General features: G+C 48.4%; 1 protein-coding gene across 1 annotated transcript; it reads right to left on the minus strand.

The window, feature by feature from the left end:
- Positions 1-70: 70 nt before the first annotated feature.
- Positions 71-14,031, minus strand: LOC127037290 (aldehyde dehydrogenase family 3 member A2-like). The gene is given in 10 exon segments (XM_050928797.1): positions 71-1,734; positions 3,274-3,509; positions 4,100-4,199; positions 5,660-5,826; positions 7,491-7,632; positions 8,149-8,266; positions 10,161-10,369; positions 13,067-13,152; positions 13,264-13,495; positions 13,735-14,031. Coding segments are annotated over 10 exon segments (1,602 nt in total). The 3' UTR covers positions 71-1,719.
- Between the last annotated feature and the right edge of the window lie 768 nt (positions 14,032-14,799).

Below are 14,799 nucleotides of genomic sequence, written 5' to 3' on the forward strand. Positions count from 1 at the left end.
TATAAACCTGACTCCCCTTCGGGTACTTATCTGTACTGCCTCCTCTATTGAACCAACAAAGCTCAGTTCATTCCTGTTTGTCAGTCAGTGTTTATTTAGTACTTTCAAAACATATATATTTCACTAAATAGCATCCATTTACATCTACTGAACAAAAGGCAAATAAATTTAAAGAATTTATATTGAAAAACTAATAGTATATCAAGTTGTTTATTTTCCTTATTGTTTAAAAAAGTTGGAACCTCTTCTAGTGCTTAAGTATCAGAGGGGTAGCTGTGTTAGTGTGGATCTGTAAAAAGCAAGAGTCCTATGGCATCTTTAAGACTAACAGATGGATTGGAGCAGAAGCTTTCGTGGGTGAATACCCACATGCATCAGACAAAGTGGGTATTCACCCACAAAAGCTTATGCTCCAATACGTCTGTTAGTCTTAAAGGTGCCACAGGACTCTCTCTTGCTTTTTTCTAGTGCTTAAGTTTATCCAGTCTCTTCCCCTTCAGCTGAAATAGGTCCCCCGTTAATTAACTGGTGTCATCATAAGATTAGGTATACTTCACTTGAAAGTATGTTCTGACTTCTCTCCAGCAGCAAATGGAAATATGCCAAGAGTGAGTTCTTTAATTCCAAATGCTCCAAACACAGCCCCTGCATCACAAAACGCACACCTGGCAGATAGAAGCACAGGTGACTGCAGCATTACATGAGATACCTTGCAACCCTCTAACAGTTGTAGCAGGCCTTTCCCTTTGGAAGCTGCAGCCAGTTGAATGTGCTGTCAGATTGAATTACAGGGCTAACGAGGGGACAATCTTTTTTTTTTTCTGGGGGAGATTCTAGGGATACATGTCCTGGGTTAGAAGGTAAGCAGCAGCCTCAATGTACATTTAGTCAGAACTGGTCTTGAGTATTAGTAAAATCTGTCTCCACCACACGAGAAAGGAAGACATAGAAGACTAATTACAAGGTGTGGAAGATAGTACTTCGATAATGTTTTGACTTCAAGGTCCCAGAGACACAGACAAGGCTTTCATCTTGAGGCTAGAAGACCAAAAACATCAAGACACCTGATCACGGCCTTGGAAAAGCCAAAAGACTACTCACGCTTGAGCTTAGCTCACAGAGAGCTGAGACAGGTCCCATTAAAAGGGAAGAACCCTAAAGAAAATGTCTCTGCCTGTTAAGATGTAAACAGGCTCTGTTTTATTTTAGGCTTTTACTCTTTATATTAAGTGTATCAGGTCCTGATTTCCCTCTTTTTGGAGGACTCTGGAAAAATCATTGGAGGAACTGAACTGTGATGGCTTACAGACTGAAATGTAAACCCAGGTTCTAGCTCTCCAGCATAGACTGGGCGAGCTCAGGAGGTGATAGTCCTGAGAAGACATAAGCAGCCCATGTCTGACATGGTCTTTATACAGAATGGAGAGTGCTGCTGCTTCCTGCTTTGCAGTTCTCTTCTCGCTGGTTGCATGACCAATACTTTATGCCCACTGTTGCATTAATCCCTGTATTGCCGCATGGCTTTTCAAATCAACATGAAGTGCCAGCCCCAGCACTGTTACTAGCTAGTGCATTCTTACTTTACCTCTCATTGCTTTGTGCCCTTAACATTTCATAGAAAAAAAGTAAAACTCTCAAGTTGAAAAAGGTCATTACATAAAGTGTGCGCTCAGGGTACAAGTACTGTGGATTGGGTATAGCAGGTCAGGTCACTTTTCTTCAAGAGTAGGCCACCTGTGAAGGCAAAGAAAAATCTTGTATAACTTCAGCAAGGAGATGGAATAAATTCCAACTCCTAGATATTAACAAAGGTGGGTGTGCATTCCCCACTTGGACAGACTCTGGATCCAATAGGCACTGCTTTTCCTGGTCCCCTTGCCATTCTTTTATTCCCTATTCTCACCCCTTTTTGACTCTTACTTTGAGTACTGTGTAGAATCCACAGCCTAGATGCTGCATGCCAGAGAAGAATCATCCGTTCACAACCCCATGTGACCAGGCTGTAAGGGTAAAGAGTCAAAGTGACGGACAGGAGGGAGGCCTGCATCACTCCACGCAGTACCCACATCCACCGCTCTGAAAGATTCCCCCTCTACAAGCGGGGTCGGTAGTATGCCACACAAGGAAAGTCCTATCTTGCTTCAGCAGGACCAGATGGGCTTTGAAACCTGCTGCCAAGACACCACACAGGGCTTTTCTCTTCAGCACAGGCCACTGATTCTGGGAAAACCCAAACGTGGCCCTCTTCACTGAGCTGGCACATATTGCAGTGCGGGGGTAGAGTAAGTTTTATTTCAAAGATAGAGTTGGTCACAGACTGGCACAATAGTTTAAGAGGGACCTCATCTCATAATGCACGGTAACAAAGAATTCAGGAAGGGACAGAACTGTGTGCTTCGGGGCTCCAGCCAATCTCTATCCCCCTCCGCCTGCAAGTCTACCCAGGCTCTGGCAGGAAAGATTCACAAGTTAGAGTTGACATTATGCTGTGTGGCATGACAGCACACGCAGCCCCTGGTTACCCTCACTTCCCCACGGCAGCGTGTATGTCCTGGTTTGCTGCACTGCTGGAAGTTGGTCATTTGGACTTAAGACATTGTGTCATGGACCGTCTTGAATCCTCCACCTACTCCAAACTGCAAGTCTCATGCCACCCAGACAGCCCTGCTCCCCCTCTCCAGAGCTTGACAACACTTCTGGGAGGGAGGGAGGGAAGTATCCCCACATCCACATGGGGAAGTGATTTGTCTAAGGTTACATGGGGTGTCTGCAGCAGAGCCAAGAGCCAACCTTCCCCTCCACAGTATCCCTGTAAGCAATGCGCAGCTGCAAATACCACATATTCAGTTTGTTAGCCAGGCAGGCAAGTAGCCAACCTATTCCCAAAGAAAGCTCTAATGCCGAAAGAGTGGTGGAAGCAACCCCTGCAGACCCCATCCAGCCATGTCCCAACCCGTTCTTCAGGAGGATGACTCAGTTTCTCACACGTTACCCACCAAATTGGAGCAATAATGGCCTAGCAGACTCAGAGGGTTTACCCAAGAACCAGCTCAGCTCTGTTACCAGTCCGGATCCTGCTAGCCTAAGTGAGATAGAAGCAGATTGGAGCGCTTCTGGCTGGTCATGCTATCACACAGATCTCAGCTCAAAAGTTACAGCAGACCAGCTTCCAGGAGAGGAGCAAGGCTGGGAAGTGGGACCTCCTGGTGCTAAATGGGCTCAGAAAGAAACCCTCATTTAAAATACACAATGGTACAGAGCCCCAAAGCTCACCTTTATCACCGCAGCCAGTATGGCTCCCAACAGGGCCAGAGCAATGAGTCCCAGTCGGCCTTTGTTAAATCGCTTCAAGAAGAAGAACTTTGCCCAGTCCAGCTTCCTCTGACTGTTTGGCGGGTACCGGATTTTGTTCACACTTTCCATCATCAGAGACTTAATTAAGCAGGAGCGGCGATGGGAGAAGGTCTCAAAGCTGTGTCTGCCATGGTAGTTGCCCATTCCACTGTTCCCTGAATGTGTCAACACACACACTAGTTAGCATGCATTTGGTTGGGCATGTTAATCAGTTGGGCACATCCAGGCAAGCAGTGACAGAGGCACAGAATATGCAACGTAGACAAGTTCCTTTCGAAACCCAGCTCCTCTCCAGTAACCTGCCCTTTGTCAAACCTTTGGTGGGCTTAAGTCCTGTTCCCAGAGAACAGGTATCTGCATCACAACAGAACCCCTTGATGACACTCCCAGCAGAGAGACCAAGGACTGATTGGGCCTGGAAACTGAGTTAGCAGCTCATCCACAGAAGAGGTCATTCCAGGCCATGGTGGAGGAACATTGGTGCAACACATGTGGGTGCACTGGAAGCTGCCTATGTGTGTGTGTCTACCTGCTCTGAGGATAAATGGGGGGAAGTCAGGCCAGCACCCTTCTATGGGAACCTGCTGTCTGTATTTATTTAAGAAGGACTAGGGGCCACCCGCTGTACAGAATGCCAAGGCTCTGATCAGTCACGAGTTCATTAGAAAGAACCAGTGGCTAAGATACAGCGGGCAGGACTACACAGCACACTCATGGTTTATTACACGGAGTTCCTGTAACTCACCGACTCCACCAAAGGGCAGATCTGGGAGAGTGTAGTGCATAATGACATCGTTTGCAGTGACACCTCCGCTGGACGTCTCCGATATCATCCTTTTGATCAACTAATAAAACACAAACAGACGATACAATGCCAAATAGCCTCCCGTCTGCTTTTAATATAAAGTTTTAGAGGGATGATCAACACCGTGATAGAAACGATCTTGACAAAGAAATTTAGGGACGATGGGAACTACCTGTGGCTTCAGAAATGTTCTGTTTCTCCAGACATTTAATGGGGACATTTTTTTTGAGGAAGTCTCCAAAACGGCACCATGTAGTGTTCATGTAGCACCCAACATTTTCCTTGGCATCTTGTCAGATTACAGCATTGTGATGAATGTTTTAAGACCACCACTATAGAGTCAAGTTTTAGAAATGTTTAAAGGGACAAATATTTCAAAGCTAAATGCAGTGAGAATCAAGAGGTGAGAACGGGTGGATGATCAGGGTTACATCACACAGCTTTGGAATTCAGCTGCTATTTCGTCAGCCCTGACGAAGTAAGGATTGAAAAGTTCCCCCGAGAGAACCCAAGAGACTGGCCAACTAGGGAAATGCTCTAGGAAGCCACTCGTAAGGGATGCAGGTTTTATATGGGTATAAATGTAATAAATCTCAGAGTGCTGAATTAGCAGTTGTATTCCAAGGGCTGGCAAACAGGCTAACTAGGGCCAAGTGTCACAATGAAGAAGTTGGTGCTGACAGCACAAGATCCTTCGATGCTCAGACTTTGAGATGCCTGATAACTGTCCCTTCCAGGAGGAGCTATCCTTTGTACAGAGGTTTAATACTCTGCCTTAACAGAGTTCTTTCCTGTTTTAGTACTAGGAGTTCAGATTCAAGATGACAAATTCTCTTAGCTACACAAGTACAACCCCACTGCCCTCAGTGGAACTGCACCAGCAGCTGGGTTAGACTCAGCTTTCCCGGGCAGACAGACCCCCTCCCCTCCTCCTTACAATGTATTTGGCTTTATCACGTTCCCACTAGCTCTAGCTGATTCAGTGGTCTGTACAAGATCTGTACTAGCTAGAATCTTTGCAAGTCCAGAGGCCTCAACTTGCCTAATATTGTAATTGAAGATTACCAGCCTCTGTTACTGACCGTGTCCTTACCCGAGCTAGTATTTCAGTCTCTGCTATGTTGTCAAGCTACACATTCTTATGTAACACTCTTCTGGTGGTGTACGAACAGACCTGACCCATTTCGAGAGTCCAGTCACCGTGAGCTATTATGATGAGCAGTGGAGTGGTGGGAAACCACCTGTCAAAATGACCCATCTATGTTGTGTTCCCACCTGGGTGTGAGGGCAAAATAGACTGATTTAATCTGCCACCATTAAGGAGTATAGGGGATTTCCAGAAGCTTTGGGAATATCTGGTTCCACAGGACCCAAGAGCTGGGATTTAACAGGAGCTAAAGCCAAATGCACTCAGCGAAGCTGTGCCAAGGATGAACCTGGCTCTGTGTTTATAATATGCAGGGCAGAGTTGTAGGTCCAACTCTGGAGTCCAGGACCTACCTTTTTATCATTGGAAAATAAATAAAGGGCGAGCGGCTTCTCTCGCTGATTGATGAACTCAATTGCTTCATCCGCACTCTTTATAGTCACGATTGGAAGGAGGGGGCCAAAAATTTCTTCTTTCATGATCTTGGATTCTGGACTAACATCAGTGAGTATAGTCGGGGCTACAACAGATGGGGAGAAGACTGAATTAGGACATGGGGAAATAAATGCTCTGCTCAGGAAGCCCCACCCACTCTCCTGCATCTAGCTCAGCAATGGTCAAGCACGACTAGTATCCCCATCTCAGTTTTCAAAGAAAATAAACGCAGTTCTCATGGTCTAGTAAAGTGGGCACGTAGCCCGTAGGGCCAGCTTAGCCTGATTTCACTAGCCCGTAACACAAGGAACCTACAGGCCTGCATCCTGCAAGACACTGGCCTAAGCAAGTTAGTAAGTAAAGCACAGACCTCTGACCTTTAGCACAAATAAAGTGGCCCAACAGTTGCCCTAGATTTGAGGAACTGGGAATAGCTTGCTTATGAGAAAAGCTGACATGAGACTAAGCAACCGCAGGAATACTGAACTGATACTAACCTTGGATATTTTCAGACAGGATCGTTGGCAGACATCTAACCACAAATGTGCTTTAGCAATAGGGATGAATATGCTAGCCTATCAGGGAAAGGCGCCCCAATATTATGAGGGTGAGGAAGTTCAATATGGACAGAGGAGGCAGAGTTTTGGTATGAATATTCAGCCTGATTCCCAGGCCTTATATAAGAAACCACGTGAAGAAGGCAGCTACCCCTCCATCCTTCAATCCTTTATCACCTATCTTCAAGCACTGGGGATCTGGACCATCGAACCCATTTTGCATGCTGGAGACAGGGCTGGTCCTTTGTCTCGTCTCTGACCACCAGAGCTCCAAGAAAGGAGTGTGAGTATATAAGTATGACCATATGCAAGGCAAGGACTAGCCGTTAAGATTTCTCTAATACTCTATTATTGCTATTTGCTTCTGTGGTTCGGAGCTTTCTTGTCTCTATTAATTATATTAATAATGGTGGTTAAGGTTGTGTTTTGCTCTCCAGGTGAGTAGCCTTTCCATACAACCTGGGGTTCTCTAAAAGATACCTAACATGTCAGTTTTTGACTCTCTTGTGTCTGATCTAGGGGGAAAGAATCTTAGGGACTCCTCTCCTGGGCTGAGCACCAATTGGCATTTATCATAGGACCAGGCTACAGTATGTATCATTAGCAGTTAGGTCAAGTGACTTGCCCAAGGTCACACAGGAAGTCAGTGGCAGAGCTGAGAACAAACCCAGGTTTCCTGGATCCCAGCTCCATGCTGGGAAGGCAATAGGCAGACCTCATGGCCTGAGCACAATCACAGGCTTTGTACCATCGTGTGACTTCCAAACAGGTACCACAAGCCTCTTCGTGACTTAGAAGAGATTTGTATAGATTAACAGGAGCCTGAGAGCTGAGCTTGTGGGGCAGGGGGAGGAAGAAGACCTGAAAATGAGGAAACCAAAGCTGGTCTGTTATTCTGCCATTCACCAGCGCTTTGTTCATACTAGACTTGAGGAGAACGGATAGCTATATCAAAACACTGGAACAGCCACCACAAACACCTCTCCTGTAGGAACATCAGGCTGCAGTAGGAGGAGATAGTCCTATGTGTTCACTTTTCATTTTAATCACGTGCACCAACTGGATTAAATACAGGCCAAATGAGCCAGAAGTCTGACTACACATCAGCTCAGAGAGGACACTAGCTGGGTATAAGGATCATGGTAACACCCATATGCCATCCTCTTGTCCCAAGCAAACGTAGAGGGAATACCTATAAAGCATGTAGCCTCATCAGTCTCTCCTCCGTAAGCTATCTTCTGTCCTTCCAGCAGCGTCACGAGCCTTTTAAAGTGGTGCTTGTTGGCGATCCTTTCATAATCTGGAGACTTTTTTATATCTTCCCCATGGAATTCCTGTAAAAAGAAGAAAAGAAAAGGGGGTGGGGTTTAAAAACTGGACATGTTTGATCAATAATCTGGCACCTACCTCCCTAGGCCAGAGTCAGCACAGACATCAGCTGGACTACTGCAGAGGCTGCAAATCCTGTCACTACTCAGATGAGGCCATTTCTCAGCCTCTCAAGTGCCTGTCATCTCCTTGAAATGTATTGATGTGCTCTCTGCAGGTGTGGATTTCCAGCTATACTTGCACAGCACAGATCTGAAATTCTACAGGCTAGGGAAAACTGAATCGACACTAGGAAACACAAGTGGGACCGTCTGACAGAGTAAGTCCCCAGACTTGGCACTGCTACAACACGGGCTTTGGAGTTGTCAAGCAGTTTACAAACATTACAAGGCACACACTTGACACCATCATGAGCCTGAAACACAGGTTTGTAATTACCAGAACTCTGGGAGCAAACACACAACTACAATTACAGGGAAAGCAGCTGCAGATTTGCAAAGCACACATCACTTAACACTTACCTTGAGAGTCTTCTTGATATTCTCCACTACTTTGTTCTGGATGGATTGGTCACAGAGGATGTAATCAGGGGCAATGCAGGTCTGCCCACAGTTCAAATACTTTCCCCAAGCTACCCGTCTAAGGAAGGAAGAAAAGGATTGATCTCCATTTACTAGTGTTTTACTGACAAGAGGAGCCATCTCTACCTGGGGCACTACGGATGCACCACACCCATCCCAAACCATTCTGAAATGATTACTATCTTGACGTTCAGCATCTCCTAGGAGCACAGCAACCTTCAGGAGGAGGACTCATGTGGTGGGGAGAAGGAATGTTTTCCTTACCAGAGACTGCACCTCAATGATGCTCTTTTCTAGTGATCCGTAAACAAATTTTGAAATCTAGATAAACTGATCTCATTGGAACCCCCATTAAGAGTCAGAGGATTCCCCCAGCTGATGCTGACGGGATTCTGAAGCCAATGCTGCATGCAGATGCTAAAAAGCAATGGATCAACTGCAGCATAAACTCCAGCAATTCAAGAGCACCTGAACCCTGCAGTGTTCTGCTTTAATTAAAAATAGCCAAGAGTTAGAACAGTAGCCTTGAACAAGGTACAGCAGCTATCTTTCTGTAACATTCTGCATTAGCATTGGCTATCAGTCTATCATATCTACAGGCTGCAGCCTTCCAAAGTCTCTGCCTAGCAAGACCGTTAGTACATGTCTGTACAAACAGTACAGATTTTAGTCTCATTTTACAAGATTAAATAGCAGCACAAACATGTAAGCATATATACCTATGTTGTGGGAAAGATGGTACCACCCACCAAATCCGGGAAAGTCAAAGCGAGACTTCAAGTGAGATTAAAAAATTCAGTGATTGCAATGACTGAAACACGACCTAAGTCACGTGTGCCATGCTATGATTTTCTTATGTTAAAGAACTCTGCGTTCTTACAATTAACACAAGCCTTGGGACCCCCCACTCGAGAGACTCAAGCTCTGCTTGGGCAAATGGAAAACTGAGTTATAAGTGTACAATATAATATGCTTCTTCTCCACAACTTTTCTATCTGAGCCATTTTCTTTTGCTCTGCTGCAGGAAAAATATTAATTCCCCAGCATCCATAATAAACTGGGTTACTGAATTAGGCCTCTAAAGAATGTTGCCTCCTATTTTAAAACAGACCTTTCTAAATATTTGGTTGTGTACTGCTCAATAATTCACAGAGCAGGGTCCCATCAAGGCACGGCAGCTGCCATACACGAGTCCGGGGGAGTGTTCTGAGATTGCTGTTGGGGGACTCTGGACTTGTGCCCTTTGTTCTAGATTCTGCAGGATGGCTGTGAAACTGAATGGGATGATACAAACAAAAATCCAAAACCACAGCCTCGATCCTGCCAGCTACTTGCACATGGAGCAACTTGGGCAAGACTGGGGTCTATTTAAATAACGAGGGGGCAGGTTAAGCTAATTTTTAAAGTCTCCTCCCTCGCCGATTGCAGTCAGTCAAGTACACCCCTACCCCAATATAATGCCACCCAATAGAACACGAATTCGGATATAACGCGGTAAAGCAGCGCTCTGGGGAGGCGGGGCTGCGCGCTCTGGCAGATCAAAGCAAGTTTGATATAACACGGTTTCACCTATAACACGGTAAGATTTTTTGGCTCCCGAGGATAGCATTGTATCGAGGTAGAGGTGTATAAGCAACTGTGCAAACTGCTACATCAAATTTATTTAAACTAATTAGATAAAAGCTTTTAAAAAACATTAACAGAGCCAAATATGCTAAAATAAAAGGTTCATCTTTCAGTTTCTATTTGTCAAAACTCAAACTAGCAGAGGTGGCCTCAAGTGGGAGCCAACCAAAACCCCAAGACAGAGAGAAACCAGCGTAGGAAAGGACAGTCTGGCCATAAGCTGCCACCATAGTCAGAGAGGCACGTGGCCAAAAGTGAGAGCCACAAACGCTCCTCATGGACTTCTCCCCACCCCTAGCAATTGAGCCTTGAGAGGATGACCTCACCTGCAGGCAATGTCAAGGTTGCAGTCCTTATCAATGTAACACGGACTTTTTCCACCCAGTTCAAGAGTGACAGGGGTGAGGTGCTTGGCAGCAGCTTCCATGACAATTTTGCCCACCTGGGAACTCCCGGTATAGAAGATGTGATCAAACCTCTCCTTTAGCAGCTCAGTTGTCTCCGTGACCCCTCCATTAATAACTGGGTACAGGTCCTTCAAATGCAGACAGAAATAGCAAGATGTTTGTGTAACTGACTTGACTTTGGTGCAATAAATGTCAAGAGATTCGTAACACTAGATCATGACTTTGCTGTTACTGCATGGCAGGTTCATTGCCAGTGCAGAGTCACCACCCCATTTGGACCGTTTGCCTAGAAATCTCAACACTGCAAAATGTCTCCCACGCCTGATGTGAGCTGTTAACTCCAGATCCAAAGTTTGACTCCTGCAAGCAAAGCACCAATTGCTTTAACAAAGCTGCAGCCACTTGGGATATAATTATTGCCAGTACCAGGTTACAGAAGCCAAGATGAAACCAAAGCCAACAGCAGGAGTTTTTGGTGCAGAAATGGCATTTGCTTCTTAGCTCTTGGACATTTTTACTGATGTGTCACTAGAAGTCATCGGAATAAACACCACAATATTCCAGCATGATGGGAAGTCTGGTTTACTTCCACAGCTTTATTATTTTTAGACAACTGTCTAAAGAGGCATGACTGCAGCATCACAGGAAATACGTGCAACAGACTGCAACTGTCTCTCCTGGGCCATCTGGCTGCGCTCATTAAAAAGAGTGCTGACATGCTAATGCTGCCTGTGGGTGGAGAATTAAGCCTTTGCTGCTGATAAACCCACTACCAGAATTCCTTTAGCAAGGCATGGACTAGACTAAAGCGTTTACTGCCCGACATTCCAGCTGAAGGAGCCTGTTCTCTTCTAGCCAGGAAGTCCCGTCCCGTCCCGTCCCATCCCATCCCCATTCTTCAAAAGGGCAGACACATGGAGTCAAATATTGGGGTACTAGCAGGCACTATTGCTTCACAACCACCACCACCAGCAGGTAGGAAACCTCATGCTGCAGGGCTTAAGCGAATCTCTAACTATTAGAGCCCAGAATGAGACCTCACGTAGGGAGAAGATTAGCACACATCTGCCGCTGGCAGGGTTCTTGCACCTCCTGAAGCATCTGGCGTTGGCCCCTGTCAGACAGGATACAGAGCTCGGTGGACCTTGGGTCAGATCCAACATGGCTAGTCCCATGTTCCTAAGAAGGGGAAGCCTGAACTGTCTGTAAGAAAGGACCTATAACGAAATGCTCCATTGCAGCAGTCAGGAAGAATTGCAACATGTTAACCGAGTTGCAGACAAAACCAGACTGAATGAGAAGCTGGTTAACTGTTCCCCTTGCAAAAGGCACAGAAAACGCTGGCTTGATTTAATATTGTGGGAAGGAGGAATTCCCTTTTGGCAAATCACCTGCTAGCACTGCACAGAGGAGCTGGGAAATGAAAGTCTCCAAAATGTCTGGCATTCAAGCCCCCTCTTGACTTCCCTCCCAAACCCGTAATACAGAACCACTTGTAGGGGCGCACCCCTCACTTATCCCATTGTGCCAACTCTAGTAGGTTTCAGAATCTCAAGGCAGCTCTCCACTAAAAGGAGGCTGGAACAGTTTCCTCGCTGGGGCCAATCAAATTGGTAGTTTTACATCTATCCCCAGTGAGATTTTAACACTCAAACACCGCAAGTCCTGTCAGGGCTAGGATAGGAGAATCAAAACCGGCCTTAAAGAGGAGCATAAGCAGCACAGCAAATCTCACCCTAAGAGGGAACATATAGGCCCAGAGCTGGATTGGCCTTTATCCTCTACTGAGAACTCAGAGACCCACTAGCCCACCAGAGATGGCCAGGAACAGCCAGGTTTCTACACCCAAGTAGCTATAACTGCAGATTAAGAGTGGTTGCAACATTTTGATTCTATGTCACTGGCACAAAAGCAGCAGCTGTTCACTTTAGAAATAATGCTGCTTCCCTAGCCCCAGCCCTACCAAACAGCAATGCTGTCCTTTTACAGTGCCTGAGTTAACTTACAAAATAATCCTATTTAAACAGCGCAGGGCTTCACAGTAGCAGTCAGGATGCAATAGTGCTGGGATCCCCTTTGTGCTACAATACTAATCACAGCATCCCGGCTTGCAGTTTGGATACTTTTGGACAGAGCAGGTCACCATTCATGACTTAAACTTCAGGAGGCCTGAACCTGTCGCTGCTGAAGTCAATAGCAAAACTCCTATCAATTTCTAACAGAGAAGCAGGACCTAAAAGGAACGATACCACACTTGGTCCCACAAAAAGTCCTGTCCTTCAGATGGAGTTCGGAACACTGACCAGAAAGGCTCAGTCTGCTTGACTTTACAATACACTAACTGCCTGGAATGTTCCCTCATGCATGAGCTCCTTATGGACACCTGCAAAGCCACCTCATTATTTTCCTTTTAATCCCCCCATAAACTCCCGTCAGTTGATTCTGCTGTTCAGAATAGTCTCACTGTTAGCCTGTGTTTCCCCTCCACCCTGTCTGTTTGCTGCATCCACCATCTTTAGGGCAGAGACCATCTTTGTTACATGCCTGTACGGTACTTGGCATGATGGAACTCGGATCGGCAAAGCCGTGCAAATCCACAGATATCCACTTTCTGTCCGCAGACAATGTTTACGGATGGATGCGGACCCAAATGTTATGTCTAGAGCCCTGCAAATATCCACTTCATATCTGCAGATATCCACGGATCATGTTTGCGGATCAGATACAGATACAAGGTTTGTATCCGTGCAGGGCCCAGGCGCTACAAGACAAAGGAATAACAACTGAAACCAACAGAACTGTCAGGAGTGTTGGCCTTTACTGACCTTGTCAATATACTGTGGGATCAGCTCAGCTAGAAGTTTTGCTGTATTTTCACTTATCTCGGAAGGTTTGATTACTACAGCATTTCCTAAGAGACAAAAATCAGGACAACGTGTTGTCAGCTTGAGCCTGTAACACAGGAAGGGAGAAAGGATGACCGGAAAGGCCAGCCAAACAAGGCATAAGGATTATACCATACCTGCTGCAATGGCCCCTATTAGAGGCTGCATAACCAGGACAAAGGGGTAGTTCCAAGCCCCAATAACCAGGACCACGCCCAGCGGTTCACGGTGGATGTAGACCTCATCTGTCAGCGTCATTATATTCTTGGGAACAGGCTGCGGGGCGAGCCAGGTAGGAAGCTTGTCCAAGGCCAGGGCGATCTCCGCCAGCACGCCCAGGATCTCGTAGCTGTAGGCATTGCACTGGCTCTGCGAGACACAACGGGCCGCGTTACTGCGGGCACCCGGCGCGCGGAACGGGAGGGGCACGAGCTGAAGGTGCCGCTCCCGGGGGCCGGGCACGGGTCGCCCCGCAGCGGGCAGGCGAGTGGCACCTCTCCCCTCCGGGCAGGTCTGTACCACAGACGGGACCCCGCTTCAGAGCCTCGGCCGAGGCAGGACCCGCCGGGCCTGAGGCCCCAGTCCCCGCCCGCCCCGGGCCCGGGCACCTTGTGCAGATCCGCGTGCAGCGCGGCGGCGATCTCCGCCTCCTTCTCCTTCACCAGCCGCTCCAGGGCCCGCAGCTGCCGCAGCCGGAAGCCCAGCGGGCGGGAGCGGCCCGAGCGGAACGCGGCCCCCGCGCGCGCCACGACCCGCTGCTGCTGCCTGGTGTCCATGGCCGGGAGCTGCCGGGAGGGAGGGAGCGGCCGTCAGCGGCCCCCCGCGGACACCACCTCCTTCCGGTCACCTGACCAGGTAGGGGGCGACCGCACTTCCGGGTCAACAAATAGAGGGCCCCCCCCCATGGAGGGGCCCCTGGGGGAACCCGCCCCCCCCAGAGAATGGAGGGGCCCCTGGGGGAACCCAGCCTCCCTCAGAGAGAATGGAGGGGCCCCTGAGAGGGACTCGCCCCCCCTAGAGAATGGAGGGGCCCGTGGGAGGGACTCGCCCCCCCCGAGAGAATGGAGGGGCCCCTGGGAGGGACTCAGCCCCCCCACCCGCGAGAGAATGGAGGGGCCCCTGGGAGGGACTCGCCCCCCCCCGAGAGAATGGAGGGGCCCCTGGGAGGGACTCAGCCCCCCCACCCGCGAGAGAATGGAGGGGCCCCTGGGAGGGACTCGCCCCCCCCCGAGAGAATGGAGGGGCCCCTGGGAGGGACTCAGCCCCCCCACCCGCGAGAGAATGGAGGGGCCCCTGGGAGGGACTCAGCCCCCCCACCCGCGAGAGAATGGAGGGGCCCGTGGGAGGGACTCAGCCCCCCCCAGAGAATGGAGGGGCCCGTGGGAGGGACTCGCCCCCCCCCGAGAATAGAGGGGATGCTAGGAGAACCCAGCCCCCCCCCAGGGAGAGAATGGAGGGGACACTGGGGAGAGTCACCCAGGGAATGGAGGGACCCAGATGCTCCACCTGCTCCCACGCACACGGAGTTTGTAGAGGATTCTGGATGTGGGTCCCTGTCAGGGTGTGCACTGTGTCGGGGTGGGTGTTGTGTGTGTGCGGGGTGCAGCATCAGGCTGGGCGAGGGTCCCTGGCAGGGTGGGTGGAGAGCCAGGGTGGATGCATTAGGGCAGACG

This window comes from Gopherus flavomarginatus, chromosome 19 (genome assembly GCF_025201925.1).
Source record: "Gopherus flavomarginatus isolate rGopFla2 chromosome 19, rGopFla2.mat.asm, whole genome shotgun sequence".
Taxonomy (NCBI): Eukaryota; Metazoa; Chordata; order Testudines; family Testudinidae; genus Gopherus; species Gopherus flavomarginatus.